At 44.2% G+C, this 18615-nt stretch overlaps 1 protein-coding gene and 1 long non-coding RNA gene across 14 annotated transcripts in view; one reads left to right on the top strand and one right to left on the bottom strand.

Moving 5' to 3' along the window:
- Window positions 1-3052, top strand: part of ZNF133 (zinc finger protein 133) — a 28889-nt gene extending 25837 nt beyond the window's left edge. For 9 of the 13 annotated variants that reach the window (XM_003268218.3, XM_012512103.2, XM_030825991.1 and 6 more), the window contains one exon: window positions 1125-3052. In XM_003268218.3, the coding sequence (XP_003268266.1) occupies window positions 1125-2872 (1748 nt within the window). In that variant the 3' untranslated portion in view covers window positions 2873-3052. The remainder of the gene's footprint in view (window positions 1-1124) is intronic. The other 4 variants (XM_003268217.3, XM_012512107.2, XM_030825992.1 and 1 more) reach the window with 1 other exon arrangement.
- An 8949-nt stretch (window positions 3053-12001) lies between these two features.
- LOC105740765 overlaps window positions 12002-18615 on the bottom strand; it is a 31760-nt gene continuing 25146 nt past the window's right edge. The window contains exons 3-5 of the long non-coding RNA XR_001116845.2: window positions 18172-18451; window positions 13114-14721; window positions 12002-12424 (exon numbers count right to left, since the gene is read on the bottom strand). This is a non-coding gene — a long non-coding RNA (uncharacterized LOC105740765). The remainder of the gene's footprint in view (window positions 12425-13113; window positions 14722-18171; window positions 18452-18615) is intronic.

The following is an 18615-nucleotide window of genomic DNA, read 5'->3' as shown; positions in this document are numbered from 1 at the left end:
AGGTAAAGGCCACCAGAGCTACTGAAAGGAGAAAAGTTGAGCTTATTTACTGGCCAGGCAATGAAACACAGAAGGGAAGACATTCACTTAGGCAGTTTGCTGAGTAGGAAGAGTCAGGAATTTTTAAGTGTTAGGAAAAGGTGGTTCTGCTCATTGTAATTAGGATTGAAAAGTAGCATTTCGTGTAGCATGGAATAATTCTGGAATGTGGATGTGTACACTTTCAATAAGCTTGATTGTTCATTGGTCAAGAAAAGAGCATTCGGGTAGATCCATCAAGATCTCTACCTGGTTACTCATATTGCCTGGTCATTGATTGCCTTCAGCTGACTAGACCCAGTTGTGATAAAACAGTATACTCAATGTTGACATCTCCTACACAAGAGGCACTATAAGTAGAAATATCTTCTTTTACACTGATTTTTGGGGAAAATTTTATTTACACTAATTATGGAAATAGGTTGGGGGTACCGGGGGGAGCATCCTTTAAGTCATTGGGGGCCTGGGCTCTGTGTTGTCCATTGCTGAAAGCCTACTGCCTCCTAGAAATTCTGGCATAGAGTAATCTAACAAATCTTCATTGAGTGGGGAGACAGCAGTTTGGGTGTGTCACATACTGTTTCACTACCCTCTCATGCTCCTCCCTACACCAGGGCTTCTCTGTTCACTCCAAATAACCGCTTTCTCAATCCATCCCCTTGTCCTCATAGGGAAATAAGGAAGGACATTTCCACATGAGTCCTAGGGTTAGACATCTTTCCATCAAAGAAGAAAGTACTTGTGGACATGATTTATCTCAGTGTGCATGGTTGTGAGTTAGAGAGTAATTAATTGTATTGAAGGTGAGGGGGAACTGTTCCATACTGGCCCTATTTACACACCCAAAAATGCCAGGGATGCTTCTATAGTCTTATATGTAGAGCAGGTCTTAACGAGTGGGTTTTCTAGATTGTAATGCTAGATGTAAGAAGTAGCGGTAGGCTGGAGAGTAGGCCATGTAACGGAAGTCCCGGTTGGATGGCACTTAAGGCCTAAGTGTTTTGAAGCCTAGGGTATCTGACTAAGCTGATTGCTCAGGCTGCCCACTGAGGACTCGGTTGTGACTCACACTTTTCTCTCTGCAGCAGATCCAGAGCCAGAGCTCTACCTCGATCCTTTCTGCCCTCCGGGTTTCTCCAGTAAGAAATTCCCCATGCAGCATGTGCTGTGTAATCATCCCCCCTGGATCTTCACATGCTTGTGTGCAGAAGGTAACATCCAGCCTAGGGATCCGGGCCCAGGGGACCAGGAGAAGCAGCAACAAGCCTCTGAGGGGAGACCCTGGAGTGATCAAGCAGAAGGTCCCGAGGGAGAAGGTGCCATGCCTTTGTTTGGAAGAACAAAGAAAAGGACTCTGGGAGCGTTCTCCAGGCCACCCCAGAGGCAGCCAGTCAGCTCTCAGAACAGCCTCAGAGGGGTGGAGTTAGAAGCCAGCCCAGCTCAGACAGGGACCCCTGAGGAAACAGACAAATTGTTGAAGAGGATAGAAGTCTTAGGATTTGGAACAGTCAACTGTGGAGAGTGTGGACTTAGCTTCAGCAAGATGACAAACCTGCTCAGTCACCAGCGGATACACTCAGGGGAGAAACCCTATGTGTGTGGGGTATGTGAGAAGGGCTTCAGCCTAAAGAAGAGCCTCGCCAGACACCAGAAGGCACACTCGGGGGAGAAGCCGATTGTGTGCAGGGAGTGTGGACGAGGCTTTAACCGGAAGTCAACGCTAATCATACACGAGCGGACACACTCCGGTGAGAAACCTTACATGTGCAGTGAGTGTGGGCGAGGCTTCAGCCAGAAGTCAAACCTCATCATACACCAGAGGACACACTCGGGGGAAAAGCCTTACGTGTGCCGGGAATGCGGCAAAGGCTTCAGCCAGAAGTCAGCTGTCGTGAGACACCAGAGGACACACTTGGAGGAGAAGACCATCGTGTGCAGTGACTGCGGCCTGGGCTTCAGCGACAGGTCAAACCTCATCTCCCACCAGAGGACGCACTCTGGGGAGAAGCCCTACGCCTGCAAGGAGTGTGGGCGATGCTTCAGGCAGAGGACCACCCTTGTCAACCACCAGAGGACACACTCAAAGGAGAAGCCCTATGTGTGCGGGGTGTGTGGACACAGCTTCAGCCAGAATTCAACCCTCATTTCTCACAGGCGGACGCACACCGGGGAGAAGCCGTATGTGTGTGGGGTGTGTGGGCGAGGCTTTAGTCTCAAGTCACACCTCAACAGACACCAGAACATACACTCAGGGGAGAAGCCCATTGTGTGCAAGGACTGTGGCCGGGGCTTCAGCCAGCAATCCAACCTCATCAGACACCAGAGGACGCACTCGGGGGAGAAGCCCATGGTGTGTGGGGAGTGCGGGCGAGGCTTCAGCCAGAAGTCAAACCTTGTTGCACACCAGAGGACGCACTCAGGGGAGAGGCCGTATGTGTGCCGGGAGTGCGGGCGAGGCTTTAGCCACCAGGCCGGTCTCATCAGGCACAAGCGGAAGCACTTGAGGGAGAAGCCCTACGCGTGCAGGCAGTGTGGACTGGGCTTTGGCAATAAGTCAGCTCTAATCACACACAAGCGGGCTCACTCAGAAGAGAAGCCTTGTGTGTGCAGAGAGTGTGGCCAAGGCTTTCTCCAAAAGTCACACCTCACCTTACATCAAATGACACATAAGGGGGAGAAGCCGTATGTGTGCAAGACGTGTGGGCAGGGCTTCAGCCTCAAGTCTCACCTCAGCAGACACAGGAAGACCAAGTCTGTCCACCACAGACTGCCACTGCAGCCCGACCCTGGGCCGTCTGCAGGGCAACCTTCCAATTCCTTATACTCTCTCTGAAGGCAGAGATAGGGACAAGGACTAAGAGTCAGAATGTTGACACTTTGATGAAATGGAGTAGAGAAATGCATTCTGTAAGTGGTCATAGGACATTTGACTGTTTACTTTCTCCACACTAAGTCTTCTCCATGTTTTGTGGCCTTCCGTTGTAATAAACTTGGCTTCTTTATACATCTGTAACTGTGCCTGTGTCCCTCATTCTCTCATCTATAACAGGGATAAGGAATGATACAGACATCTGAAACCCGTAAGTCCACTATTCCACAGGAATTCACTTCCTCGGAAAACAAGAGCCAAATCATTTGTAGATTTATTGGAAAGACTGGTCCTTTGTATGGAGAGAGAATCTAGCAAATATATAAAGAGATTTCATGGGAGGGGAGGGGCTCTTCCAGAAAATGTAGCTTCCTCTAGTCCGGTTCCATCTGCAGCTACCCCCATCCCTTGGCTCTGACAGCCCCCTTTCCTGCTTCTCTCCTCCCAGCTTTCAAACATCTCTGTTGTTGCCTTTGCCCCGACTACCTTTGTTGTGTTTCTCAGACTTTTTTAGTCCCTGGTCCTTCCATCGGGGGCCCTCTCACCAATACATTGTCCCCAGCACTCCAGTCCCAGGTCCTGGTCTTGCAGCTGTGACCAAACAGAGCCTTGGATCTCAGTTACACCCATATCAGACCACCAAGAAAATGGATAATCCCCAGCCACCCCCAGCTATACCACCTCATCAACACCTTCGTAACTACAGTCAGGCACTGCATAATGTTTGTCTGCGACGGACTGCATATACAGTGGTGGGCTGGTAAGATTAGAGTGGAGCTGAAAAATTCCTGTTACCTAGCGACATTGTAGACCTCCCAGTGGGACAAGATACAGAGGTGGATAAGACAGTGATATGGATCCTGACCCTGTATAGACCTAGGCTAATGTGTGTGCTTGTGTCTTTAACAACAACAACAACAAAAAAAAATTTTAAATTTTTAAAATAGAAAAAAGCATATAGGATAAGGATAAAACAAAAAATATTTTTGTACAGCTGTACAGTGTGTTTTTGTTTTAAGCGAAGTTACAAGAGTCAAAAAGTAAAAAATTTTAAAGCTTATAAAGTTAAAAGCTACAGTAAGCTAAGGCTAGTTTATTATTGAAGAAAGAAAAATTTAAAAATAAATTGAGTGTAGCCTAAGGGTACAGTATGTATGTCTGTAGTAGTGTGTAGTAATGTCCCAGGCCTTCACACTCACTCACCACTCACCGACTTGCCCAGAGCAACTTCCAGTTCTGCAACTTGCCATTTATGGTAAGTGTCCTATACAGGTGTACCCTTTTTTTTTTTTGCCTTTTATGTTGTATTTTACCTTATTTTTTCTATGTTTAGATGCACAGACTCACCTAGAGCAACTTCCAGTTCTGCAGCTTACCATTTATGGTAAGTGCCCTGTACAGATGTACCATTTTTTTTTTTGTCTTTTATGCTGTATTTTACCTTACTTTTTCCATGTTTAGATGCACAAATAACTTACCATTGTGTTACAGTTGCCCACAGTACTCAGTGCCTACAGTACTCAGTGTAACCTGCTGCACAGGTTTGTAGCGTAGGAGGAACAGGCTATACCATATAGCCCAGGTGTATAGTAGGCTATGCCATCTAGGTTTGTGTAATACCCTCTATAGTGTTTGCAAAATGACTAAATTACCTAATGATTTCTCAGAACATATCCTTGTTAAGCAACACTTGACTGTATATGACAATCTTTAACCATGTGTCTTCCTCAGCCCTCCAATAACAGAGATTAAACCCTTGAAGCCACATTCCCCAATCAGTCCTGTAATACCAGTGTTTAGGACTTTGAATCATGTTCCTCTATCCCAGGACCCAGTCCCCGTGTCAGTCATCAGGTAACTGATCTAAGGTCTTTCAGCCACCCAGTCTCAATAGTTATCCTATCTCAGGGCTTAAGGTATTTAACCCTATGTAAATATTATTAACCATACCTCCTCCAGTGTGTGGTTTTGCTCAAAATAAGTGTCCTTCAAGGTAAAGATCATCTCAAGGGTGCAACTGTAAGACCCCTTTTTAAGACTTCAGAAATATTTAAGTATGTGGCTCCTTAACTATACACAAAATGGTTCTAAATTTTAAGGGAAGCATCCCATAGCACCTTGACACTCAACCCAAATGCGGGGCTCGTCCTGAAGAGCTTTGTGGACATGGGTTTTGTCTAATGGAATGAGCTTCAATAAGAGGCATACCGTTAACATTTGTAACAGGAGCACCAGCTTGCTCTGAAAAGGACAGAAGAGCCCCTACCTCTTTCTATGGGCAGGGAGGCAGGGTGAGAAACCTACTAAGCTGCAAGCACAGGCCATTTGTCATGGAAAAGGAGGAATAACTTGGACTGCAGACATCACGGAGAATCACTCTCAGGGGCAGTACTGTGCTACTAAGGTAACTGGTGGCATGTGCCCAGCTGAACTGCTGAATTTCTATGAACCAGTACCTGCTATTTCCCCATTTTTTGATAGAAGCACTTTTTCAGGGATAGTTATCCCTGAATCTACACTGGGTGTTAGATATGCTGCGTTGGTTCCCAGGTCTTCGGATAAAGCATCATCTGTACCTTGACCTGATTTAGAGAATGAGATCCTGATCTTTGAGCCAATGCCACAGTGCGATAAGACTTTGGGGACATCTTAGGAGGGATGAGTATATATTTCACATGGAATGGATGTGTGAAAATTGTCTCCAAGATGGACGTAATCAATTCCTTCCCTCCCTATATCTATATTATGAGATGGGGTGAAGGGGGGTGTCCTGTTACCTTTCCCATGTATCTGGGCTGGTCTTAGTGACTTGCTTCATCAAGAGGGTGTAGCAGAAATGATATTATGGGACTTCTGAGACTAGTTCATAAGAAGCCTTACAGCTTCTACACTTTGAACCCTGCTGCTATGCTGTGAAAACTTCTAGTCACATGGAGAGGCCTCAGAGAGGTGCTCTGGTAATCAGCCATAGCTGAGCTAGCCAACAGTGAGCCTAAACTCCAGTCACATAGGAGATCTATTTTGGAGGCCTGCCCTGTCAGGCCTTTCAGATGACTGAAACCCTAGGTGACATCTGCAACCAAGTGAGGGACCTCAAGTGAGAACCATTCAGCTGAGCTCAGTCAACCCATAGAACTGAGGCATGATGATAGTGGTTGTTTTAAGCCTCAAATTTTAGGATTGTCTGTTATACAGGAATAGATCATTGGAACACATAACCTTGGACTGACTTTCTAACTGATTCAAAATCTCGAAGTCATAATGGAAAAGGTCAGACTTGTCTATACAAAAGTAAATTCTGCAAGGCAATTCACACCTATGGCCAAAAAAAACACAAACTTGATGGAGATGCTGTCTTTCCTAACTGCATAATACCATTAGAAATGAAGTTTTAAAAATCAAAAACACAATAGAAGATACCAAAAAATACAAGGACAGATGGCAGCATAGGAAGAGAAGTCTTCTTTCATTTGAAAATATCCTTGACCTCAGTAAAGATACAAATGAAAGCCACACAGAGATATTTGCACCTGCCAGATAAGCAAAGACTACAAAATTTGAACATAGTATTGTAGACGGTGGAAACAGGCACACTTCTACGTTAGTCTTGGGAATACAAATTGCCCCAAGTCTTCTGGTGGACAACTTGGTATTATCTCTCAAAGTTTAAAATTCATATTCCCTTTGAGCCCAAAATCTCATTTAATGAATTTATCCAATAGCTGTGTATGTTTATGTGCAAAATGACTTAGATAAGTTATTCAATGCAGTCATGAGTAATTTCAAATTTTAGCAAAGAAAAACATGTTCAGTAGAACTGATTAAATAAAAATCGTGCACAAATAGACAATATGCTGTCATAACAAAGAATGAGAAACATCACTATGTACCTATATGAAAGAATCACCAAGATTAACCAGTGGGAGGAGGGATGGGACAAACAGTCTGAGAACAGTGTCCAGGGTGCTAAGTTTTAGGTTAAAAAGAGGCAATCAAAGAACATATTTTTACAAGAACAAAATTGGAGAACTTATACTTCCAAATTTCAAAACTTACTGTATAGCTCCAGTAGTCAAATAACCAGTGGAGTTTTTTTTTAAAGAAATATAAGCCCAACAGCAGAATTTTCCTCTAAAATGGCCCACAAAGATAATTTGCATTCAAATTTGCATAAGTAGGGTTTTCTAGATGTAATACCATACTATATTTTTCTTCCAAAATGGTCTCGAAAGCAGGAATATTTTTCGTCCAAATTCACTAAGTCTTATGGGATTTTAGAAATAATTCTTCTTCCTTCCTTCCTTCCTTCCTTCCTTCCTTCCTTCCTTCCTTCCTTCCTTCCTTCCTTCCTCCCTCCCTCCCTCCCTCCCTTCCTTTTCTTTCTTTCTTTCTTTCCCTCTGTGGCCCACGCTGCAATCTACTCAGCTCGCTGCTGCCCGCGGCGCGGACTGCCTGGGACTGCCGCCGCACGCCACCGCTGCCTGCTTTTTCTCGTTTGGCTGCAGGCGCGCGGTCGCCATGTTGGCCACGCTGCTCGCCAGCTCCTGACGCCGAGTGCTCTGCCCGCCTCAGCCTCCCGAGCCCCTGCCCGGCCACCGCCCCGTCTGGGACGTGGGGAGCGCCTCTGCCCGGCCGCCCCGTCCGGGAAGAAGTGAGGAGCGCCTCTGCCCGGCCGCCCCATCCGGGAAGAAGTGAGGAGCGCCTCTGCCCGGCCGCCCCGTCTGGGAGGTGAGGAGAACCTCTGCCCGGCCACCCATCGTCTGGGAGGTGAGGAGCGCCTCTGCCCGGCCGTCCCGTCTGGGAAGTGAGGAGCGCCTCTGCCCGGCCACCCACAGTCTGGGAAGTGAGGAGCGCCTCTGCCCGGCCACCCACCGTCTGGGAAGTGAGGAGCGCCTCTGCCCGGCCACCCACCGTCTGGGAAGTGAGGAGCGCCTCTGCCCGGCCACCCACCGTCTGGGAAGTGAGGAGCGCCTCTGCCCGGCCACCCACCATCTGGGAAGTGAGGAGCGCCTCTGCCCGGCCACCCCGTCTGGGAAGTGAGGAGCGCCTCTGTCCGGCCGCCCCGTCTGGGAAGTGAGGAGAGCCTCTGCCCGGCCACCCATCGTCTGGGAAGTGAGGAGCGCCTCTGCCCTGCCACCCATCGTCTGGGAAGTGAGGAGCGCCTCTGCCCGGCCACCCCGTCTGGGAAGTGAGGAGCGCCTCTGCCCGGCCGCCCCGTCTGGGAAGTGAGGAGCGCCTCTGCCCGGCCGCCCCGTCTGGGAAGTGAGGAGCGCCTCTGCCCGGCCGCCCCGTCTGGGAAGTGAGGAGCGCCTCTGCCCGGCCGCCCCGTCTGGGAAGTGAGGAGCGCCTCTGCCCGGCCACCCATCATCTGGGAAGTGAGGAGCGCCTCTGCCCGGCCACCCACCGTCTGGGAAGTGAGGAGCGCCTCTGCCCGGCCACCCACCGTCTGGGAAGTGAGGAGCGCCTCTGCCCGGCCACCTCATCTGTGAAATGAGGAGTGCCTCTGCCCGGCCACCTATTGTCTGGGAGGTGAGGAGCGCCTCTGCCCGGCCGCCCCGTCCGGGAAGAAGTAAGGAGCGCCTCTGCCCGGCCGCCCCGTCCGGGAAGAAGTGAGGAGCGCCTCTGCCCGGCCGCCCCGTCTGGGAAGTGAGGAACGCCTCTGCCCGGCCGCCCCGTCCGGGAAGAAGTGAGGAGCGCCTCTGCCCGGCCGCCCCGTCCGGGAAGAAGTGAGGAGCGCCTCTGCCCGGCCGCCCCGTCTGGGAAGTGAGGAACGCCTCTGCCCGGCCGCCCCGTCCGGGAAGAAGTGAGGAGCGCCTCTGCCCGGCCGCCCCATCCGGGAAGAAGTGAGGAGCGCCTCTGCCCGGCCGCCCCGTCCGGGAAGAAGTGAGGAGCGCCTCTGCCCGGCCGCCCCGTCCGGGAAGAAGTGAGGAGAGCCTCTGCCCGGCCGCCCCATCCGGGAAGAAGTGAGGAGCGCCTCTGCCCGGCCGCCCCGTCTGGGAAGTGAGGAGCGCCTCTGCCCGCCCGCCCCGTCCGGGAAGAAGTGAGGAGCGCCTCTGCCCGGCCGCCCCATCCGGGAAGAAGTGAGGAGCGCCTCTGCCCGGCCGCCCCGTCTGGGAAGTGAGGAGCGCCTCTGCCCGGCCGCCCGGTCTGGGAAGTGAGGAGCGCCTCTGCCCAGCCACCCACCGTCTGGGAAGTGAGGAGCGCCTCTGCCCGGCCACCCACCGTCTGGGAAGTGAGGAGCGCCTCTGCCCGGCCACCCACCGTCTGGGAAGTGAGGAGCGCCTCTGCCCGGCCACCCACCGTCTGGGAAGTGAGGAGCGCCTCTGCCCGGCCACCCACCGTCTGGGAAGTGAGGAGCGCCTCTGCCCGGCCGCCCCGTCAGGGAAGTGAGGAGCGCCTCTGCCCGGCCACCCACCATCTGGGAAGTGAGGAGCGCCTCTGCCCGGCCGCCCCGTCTGGGAAGTGAGGAGCGCCTCTGCCCGGCCACCCCGTCTGGGAAGTGAGGAGCGCCTCTGCCCGGCCACCCACCGTCTGGGAAGTGAGGAGCGCCTCTGCCCGGCCACCCACCGTCTGGGAAGTGAGGAGCGCCTCTCCCCGGCCGCCCCGTCAGGGAAGTGAGGAGCGCCTCTGCCCGGCCACCCACCGTCTGGGAAGTGAGGAGCGCCTCTGCCCGGCCACCCACCGTCTGGGAAGTGAGGAGCGCCTCTGCCCGGCCACCCCGTCTGGGAAGTGAGGAGCGCCTCTGCCCGGCCGCCCCATCTGTGAAATGAGGAGCGCCTCTGCCCGGCCACCTATCGTCTGGGAGGTGAGGAGCGCCTCTGCCCGGCCGCCCCGTCCGGGAAGAAGTGAGGAGCGCCTCTGCCCGGCCGCCCCGTCCGGGAAGAAGTGAGGAGCGCCTCTGCCCGGCCGCCCCGTCCGGGAAGAAGTGAGGAGCGCCTCTGCCCGGCCACCCCGTCTGGGAAGTGAGGAGCACCTCTGCCCGGCCGCCCCGTCCGGGAAGAAGTGAGGAGCGCCTCTGCCCGGCTGCCCCATCCGGGAAGAAGTGAGGAGCGCCTCTGCCCGGCCGCCCCGTCCGGGAAGAAGTGAGGAGCGCCTCTGCCCGGCCGCCCCGTGTCTGGGAAGAAGTGAGGAGCGCCTCTGCCCGGCCGCTCCGTCTGGGAGGTCTACAATGGAGGCCAGAAGCAATGTGGGGGCTGGACGTGGTGGCTCATGCCTGTGGTCCCGGCATTCTGGGGGGCGAGGCGGGTTGATCACTTCGGGCTAGGAGTTCGAGACCAGTCTGGCCAACTTGGCGAAACATGAAAAATACAACAGACAAACCAACCAACCAACTCAGTGACAACAAAACAGGTCTACCCTGGAGTCATACTCTAATTTTTTCTATTTTCCTCCCTTTCTGATCCTTTATCCCACTTTCTTTTTCTTCCTCTTCCTTCTCCCTCTTCTTTGTCAAATAGAGGATTGAGTTATTATCACTGATCCACATAAAGTCCCTCTCTACCTTATTTTAACTCCCACCCCCCATTTCTATTCCCCGACTTCCCATGTGTAACCTTCCTAATATGTTTGATACGCATCTTTTTGTTTGTATGTATTTTTAGAAAATGTTTATTGTTTTTGTGTGCAAAAAAAAATTAAAAAAAAAAAAAAAAAAGAAATAATTCTTATGCCAGGTTTTTCTAAAATGACCTAGAAATGTACTTTTCATCTAAATTTGTTCAAGCTTTTAGGACATGTGGTCACAAATTCTATGCTACATTATTTTACAAAGTTGCCCAGAAATAAATACACTTTTTATTCAAATTCATTCAAATCATGGGTTTCAGGGTACACAAATTCTTTGTCAAATTTCTCCCCAAATGAATAAGAAACATGAGTTTTAAAAATCCAAATTTTTATAAATAGTGGGTTTTTGGGAATTAAGTCATATGCTGGATATTTCTCCTCATATCCCCCTGGAAATGTGATATTTTCATCCAAATCTGCTCAAATTTGGAGGCTTATTGGAACTTAAGTCCTACACCAGATTTTCCTTCTAAAATATGCAGAAAATGTCATTTCTTATCCAAATTCACTGAAATCTTAGGTTCTTTGGATCTAACTCATGTGTAAGACTTTTCTTCTAAATGGCCTGGAAATGTGATTTTTCAATCAAATTGGCTCAAATAATGAAGTTTTTTGGAAATAATTTCTATGCTAGAATTTTCTTCCAGAGTAACCTAAAAATGTGATATTTTATCAAAATTTCCTTAAATTGTGATTTTTGGAGTAAGCTCTATTCCAGATTGTTCTTTGTAAATGGCTGGGAAATATTATTTTTTCTTAAAATTTACTAACATTGTGAGGTTTATTAGACATAAGTCCTGTCCCAGGCTTTCTTTCAAAATGGCCCCAAACATGATTTTTTTTAAAAAATCCAAATTTACTCCAGTTTTTTGGCACATCAGTCCTAGGCCAGATTTTTCTTCCAAAAAGTGGAAGGTTTTTGGATATAAGTCTGATACAAAAAAAAAAAATTTCCAAAATGATTCAGAAAGATGATTTTTTTCATTCAGACTTGCCAGAAATGTAATTTTGGACATAATTGTGTGCCATATTTTTCTTCTAAAATGGTGTTAAAAAATATTTAATCTAAATCTGCTAAGTCTTGGGGTGGGGGCAGGCAGTAGACATGAAGTCCTCACCATAATTTTTTCCAGTGTGACACAGACATGCAGCTTATTTATCCATATTCATTCAAATTGTGGAGTTTTTTAGGTTTTTTTTTTTTTAACATGAGCCTTAAAGCAGTTTTTCTCCCCCAGAATGGCCCAGAAACATGATCTTTCATTCACATTGGCTCAGAACATAGGTTAGTTTGGAAGTAAATCCATGCCAGATTATTCTAAAATGGCCTGGAAATACGGGTTTTTTTTCACCCAAATCATAGATTTCTGCCGTTTCTGTTGTTGTTCACTTGTTTTCAAGTCCGGGCATAGTGAATTACTGTTTAGATCAGGATACTGTGTCACTAGTGAATTACTGGGGAAAAAGTATACACACAAATCCAAATCCATACCATATGTCAACAAAAAGAGTTGAACTCTTACATATTTGAAGAGATTTATTCTGAGCCGAGTGACCGTGGCCTGTGACACATCCCTCAGGAGGTCCTGAGAACATGTGTACCAGGTGGTCGGGGCACAGCTTGGTTTTATACGTTTTAGAGAAGCATGAGACATCAATCAAATACATTTAAGAAATACATTGGTTTGGTCCAGAAAGGCGGGACAACTCAAAAACGGGATAGGGTGGGGTGTGCTTCCAGGCTATAGGTGAATTTAAACATTTTCTGGTTGACAATTGGTTGAGTTTGCCTAAAGACCCGGGATTGATAGAAAAGGAATGTTTGGGTTAAGATGAAAGATTTTGGAGACCAAAGTTCTCTTGAAGTCTTATGGTGGCTGCCCTTAGGGACAATAGATGACAAATGTTTCCTATTCAGATCTTAGTTAATCTCTTTAGGACTGGGGGGGTCTGGAAAAAAAATATCTAGCTATGTTAATAGAGATTCTTTACAGATGCACATTTTTCCCCACAAAGAATAGCTTTGCAGGGCCATTTCAAATATGACAAAGAAACATGTTTGGGGTAAAATATTTTGATTTTCTTCCTTGTCTTATAATGTTATGCCAGAGTCAGGTTGGAAAATAAGTCACGATATACAGGGTTAAATAAAACCCATCTGATGAGAATTTATGATTTGTAGGGCATGACTCCCCCAACCCCTTAGATAGGAATTTGGGCAAGATAAAAAAAATTAGAGTTTAGCTCTCACATATATCCCAAATATAAGTAGTTCTCAGTATCTGAAAATGGCTTTATTAAGGGAGTTAATATTTCTAAATATGTGTCAGACTGAACACCTTCTATTCCAATGAGTGCTTGATACGGTATTCACATATAAAATCTGTTCTTTGGTTTGGGGCTAGAGTTTCTTTTGTGAAAGGAAAATAAATTCACTATGCCAAAAGGAAAAAAATGAAGCTGAAAGCTGGGTCATGCAAACAACTGTCTTGAACTGTAGTTGCATTGGGGTTTTATCTTGGAAATTCTCCTTAATGACTGAAAGTTAAGATTAACAATCTTAATTTCTTAATTTCTTCTTACCATTAGAGCACTCAGTAATTGTATGAATTGTGTGACCATTTTTTTGTTTTGCTTACCTGGTTTTGTTTGCTTGTTTCTGTTTTTGTTGTTTCAGTCTTTTTCCCGTTAGGTTTGATCATCTCTACCCGACTTGGTCAAATCTGAAGGAAAGTTCCAAATTATGGCGAACAAAGCCTCTGAATTGTCTACATTCCTGCAAAAAAAAAAAAAATAAATTTTTTTTCCTGGAAATTAAAAAGCCAGCAAAAGGAAGAAAAGAAAGATTTTGACACCTGAGGGGCTTTATTTACGTAACAAGCCCATCTTTTGCTAGCCAAGCCCAAACTGAAAGAACTATGGTGGCTGCCCCACAGTGTAGTTCAGCAGCTAAGGTTCTGCCTGTTTTCACCACAGCAGCCTGGGTTCGGTTCCTAAATCAGGTCCTTTCTGGCTTAAATTTTGTGTTATTAATACTTTTGAAATATCAGCAGGTTGTCCCAGCTAAAATATGGTTAAAAGAGATTTAAAAGGATTTTTAAGAGCTCAGTGGTTAAAAGTCAGCTTAATTAAAAGCTAATATCCAAGATGTGTGTGTATGAATATAAGGCCTTTATGCTTTTTCTCTGTCCTAGGATCTTGTTTTTTGAGAAAAAGTTTTTTCCTTCTCAGTTGACTGAGTTCTGTTTCCTCAAATTACTTTGGCCTGTCTCTCCTTCCTCTTGCCACTCTCTGCTGCATGAAGGATCTAAATAATTTCTAACAGCCTGGGATTCCTTAAAGAAAAGAGAGACAGCACCAGACTCCTTTCTGGGGAGAAATCTCTGTTCTTCCGTATGGAACCCCAAGAATATAAACAGACAGGTTCCTCTCTGATCTTAAACTGCTTGCTTTTGTATTGTTACCTGATTTTTTAAAATTATAGCAAGCAAACATTTTTCTTTAAAAAATGTTCTTATTAAAGGGAAATAATTTCTAATTCAAAGGTTATTTATGAAACAAGGCAAAGGATAATAAAGGTTAAAAGGAAAATAATTTTATATGAGAAAGAATTTGTATGGTAAACTTTTTGTCCCAAAATAAAATGACTGGTTATTTAAGAAAGAGGGATATTTAAGATAAAACAGGAAGTCCAAGTGTGGCAGGCCAGGTCTCACTAATGCAGGCCTTCATAACAACTGTTTCAGCACTGACTGAGTGATTAAGTTAAATATTAAAAGCTGAAAGGGCCAGTGACCTTATGCAAAGACTGGGCTGTAACAAAAGTCCACCAAGAGTTTTGTCTAGGCCTTTCCTGGCCTTGAAACATGACAAGATAATGAAGGAATTCTTAACAGGGTACATTTAGGATTAAGTAAGTTTTATTGGGAGTCTGAAGAAACTCCCCAGGCCTCCACAAACAAGTTTACTAGGGTCTGAAGGAGCTTCCCAATCCTCCATGCTTTAGCAGGAGACAAGATAAGGGTAATCACCCCAGAACCTGGACACATTTAGATTAAGTAAATTTACTCAGGCTCCAGAGGAAGGTCTTCAGAACTCAGATCTTAGTTATAGATTAAAAGAAGTTAATCACTTATGTCTTTAGATGAATGCATACTTACACATAGATATATGGCTTAGAAGACATACAAGCTCTGGAAAACTTTGTAATTTTGAGTTGGTCTAGCAGTGTTTTCCAGGTCTTCTCCCTGTAACCGGTTACAGAGATAAAAACTCTCCTCCTCCCCAGTTCCTCTGCATCTTGTTATTGCGCCATGAGAAATAGCAGCCCGACCCTCAGTTTGGTCTGGGAACATAGGCATATATCATAAATTGTTTGTGTAAGTCATAATAAACTTTGTAAAAGGAGAATTTATATAAAAAAACTTTATGTGATCAAGTTGGCTATAGTTAAAAGAAAATTATTTATAAAAATATCTGTAGAGATTAGGCTTTGATATTAAAATACCCTAATACTCTAAAGAATTGGTTAGAACAACAAAATTTTCTTAAGGTATTGATTTACTCTTAATAAAATTACAAGAGATTTTTGTTAACCCCAAAATTTAACTTTTATTGTGTCTTGCTGTTTTCAGTTTTCTCTCCCCTTTGAGAAGGCCTGAGATAATAATTCACTCCAACTTTTTCATCAGCTCCTCTAAGTTTTTATCCTTAGTTTCTAAATGCTGTTGTGACCTAATGCTAAAAATGTTTTATCTTAAAGGTTTAAAGGAAATGTTTTCTTCCAATATAACATTCTGTGCTCTTAGCTTTTCTTAATATGTCTAAATTGGTTTACAAAATTGAAAACCTGGCTGGGTGCCGTGGCTCATGCCTGTAATCCCAGCACTTTGGGAGGCCGAGGTGGACGGATCACCTGAGGCCAGGGATTCTAGACCAGCCTGGCCAACATAGCAAAACCCCATCTCTAGTTAAAATACAAAAAATTAGCCAGGCATAGTGGTGTGCACCTATAATCCCAGCTACTTGGGAGGCTGAGGCAGGAGAATAACTTGAACCCACGAGGCGGAGGCTGCAGTGAGCCGAGATTGCACCTCTGCACTCCAGCCTGAGCAACAGAATGAGACTCCATCTCAAAAAAAGAAGAAGAGAAAGAAAACCTTCACTTAGGACACACTCTTCCTATGTCTAATTAATTCAAATACCCATTTTTCATTAGTTTTGACTTGCAGGTTATCTAAATGGACTCCCCACAGGGAATAGCAGTCACACTGCAAAAGGGTTTATTTTGGGGGTTTTTGCCATTTGGTAACTGAACTAACAAACAGATTTTATGTTTTATTGAAATAATTCCTACATCATTATTAAGTTTTGATTTGCTTAGGAAAACTGAGATTAATTTTGTTTTTAATTAAGGCTATTACCTCCATGTAACTTTCTGTATTACTTTTAAAATCCTTGTGCTATTGAGTTACAGGGTTTTGACTCCTGGATGCAAAAAGGACCAAGTTCTGCTGAATCTTAAACACTGACAGCAGTTAAAGGCTCATCTTCAGACTCAGGAGATGATAACAATAAAAATAAACTGCATTCATGAAACACAGAGCCAGAAATTAAAACTATTCAACCCCTCTAGGCCCAGGGACTATTGAAGAAAAGGTGAGTGTGTGAGATTGTAAGGGCCAATTTTGAGAGAGAAAATTATATCAGAGTTTCTCTATAGATTAAACATTAATAATCAAAGAAACACCGATGCAAGACCAGCATCTGGGCCCCTGTGTCAGATTGACAAGGTTTTTCTTGGAGCACTAACCTACTCTTTAAAAAATTAGAAAAAGTTATAAAAAGGTTTAGGGAAATTAAATCTTATGGTCAAGATGATTAAAATTTAATAGATTTGTTTATAAGACTTGAGGCAGATTTAATTGGCCTCATGCTGTCTTTATTAGTACTTATTGTTTGGGAAATTAAGTCTCCTCTCTCAAAGAATAAGGCTTTTGCCTTTAAAAAAAATATTTGAGTTATCACTTTGGCTGAATGAATGACTTTACAATTTCCTGTGATCCCATTTATGATATCAAGTGTTTTAAACTTTTTTTATATTTGACAAACTTTCTAAAATCAAGTTCTAAATTCAGTCCTTTTGACCTTTTAATTTTTTGATATTAGGTCCCCTGAAGTCTGAAAGAGACATATTTTGCTTATTTGGTATAATAAAACCATACAAGAAGCATCATCAAATATGAAATGGTGTTTAACCTTCTTTGGATTATATTTATATAAATGTGTTATTAGTATGTGTTCCAAAATTGTATGAGATTCCTGTGATTCTGATATATCTTTGTATATGTTATCAGTAGTAATTATGATTATTATGTCAAATTGTTGTATGCCACAGGAGTAACCAAATTTCCTTGTAAATTGTGTCTTTAACCATGACTGTTCTAAGACTTTCATTATCCACAATTGTGGTTTTACTTTGGTCTGTTTATAGAGTGGTTTATAATCAGCTATAGAACTCTGAGGAGTACTCTTAAATATGAGTTTCTGATAATATTAGAGATTGTGCGATTGGAATAAAGAGAAAAACTTCCAGAACTCTCATGGACAGTCGATGTATTCATGAGGGTTGTTGATCGACTATTGAGAAGAACAGGAGTTAATTGCATGGACTGAACTAATAGAAGATTGAAATAATTACAATAATCCTTTATGGCTTTTTGTTTAAAAATTTGCCAATTCTTTTTGTTTTTTTCAGATTTAAGAAAAGTTTCTCTTCTTTTAAGCTATGTACAGCTTTTAACAATTGAGTAAATTATACTCTAGTGAGCAAAATTTAAAATATAATTTCTTTCTCTCTACCTCATTCCCCAAAATTTGGAAATTATTTGTAAGTATTCTTAATTTATGGCAATATAGTTATTTATATAAGCTCAATAAGAATCTGTTTTCTTTTATAACAGGATGTAATTGGAGACACTGGTTAGTTTACCAATGCTTTGACTGGAATGACATATATTCAGACTGCCCTGAGAAAATAAGGCTAACTTTTAGAGCCACTAAAAACCCCTTGGAAAGATTGGCCTTATACCTTGTTATTTACAGGGTCCTGGCCTGTGGTAAGTAAAGAATGTCACTTTCAGACATACCTAGGAACCCCAAGGTTTTTTGGAGCCCTCCAAAAGAGACGAATTTATTCCATTTACACAGGTATCTGCAGGCACAGATAAATCCTTGACTGGCCTCATGGCTTTAGAAAAGGCCTAATCTCAGATTCCTTATGGAAAAGCTTCCAGCAAAGCCAAATTTTTAAAAAAGAGAGCCTATATGGCAAATGATTATTTTGATTATGTAAATAATCAAGCCAATAATAAGACTGAAAATTACTTTACAAATAAAGTGGTCCTACTATGATTTTGTCTTTAATAAAATGGGAGAATTGGAGACAGAAAAATCATGTTTCAAAATAAACTCTAGTACACCTGTTATTGGATTCTAACCTTGTCAAGTATTTTTCAACTTTTATTCTACAATTTGGACTGAATTCTAAAATATTTCCTGACCACAAGTTTCCAAAAGAATATTTTCATTTTTTTCTTCTCTCCTTTCCTTTTTCTGCCATTTTTCCTGATTTTAAATACTGAAGCTAGACAACATAAACTTATATATCTCTATATATAAACAAATTTTATACCTACCTGCTGATGTATGGACTTCGGAGTAATATGGCCTATATCAGTTTTCCAGGATTGTTCTCCCTTTTAAAAATTTTTTGTTATTTCCTCATCTCTCCTCTGCTTCCTTTCTCTGTCCTTCACCTATTTTTTCTTTGTAGAATATAAGACTTCATAACTGGCTAAAAATGAGTTTTCCTAACAATGTGGGACCTACCCCTCTAGGAATTAAATTGATCTCCCAATTGTGAGAGATCACACAAAACGTGAGATCAGAGACTCATTTTCTTCTAAAATGCTTTTTCTGAAAGAGTTTAAAAGAAAAAAAGGGAGGTTGGTCCAATGGTAGTGGGTTATCAGAACTTATTAACATTAGTGGTCACTAAAGTTGGTATGTGACCCCCCCACACTGCTAAATTTGACTGGCTTTTTTTTTAAAATTTTTTTTTAATTATTATACTTTAAGTT

The sequence above is a fragment of the Nomascus leucogenys genome, chromosome 13 (genome assembly GCF_006542625.1).
Source record: "Nomascus leucogenys isolate Asia chromosome 13, Asia_NLE_v1, whole genome shotgun sequence".
In the NCBI taxonomy this organism is placed as follows: domain Eukaryota; kingdom Metazoa; phylum Chordata; class Mammalia; order Primates; family Hylobatidae; genus Nomascus; species Nomascus leucogenys.
The sequence above is the reverse complement of the archived record's forward strand: the minus strand, read 5'-3'. Positions and strand labels throughout refer to the sequence as shown.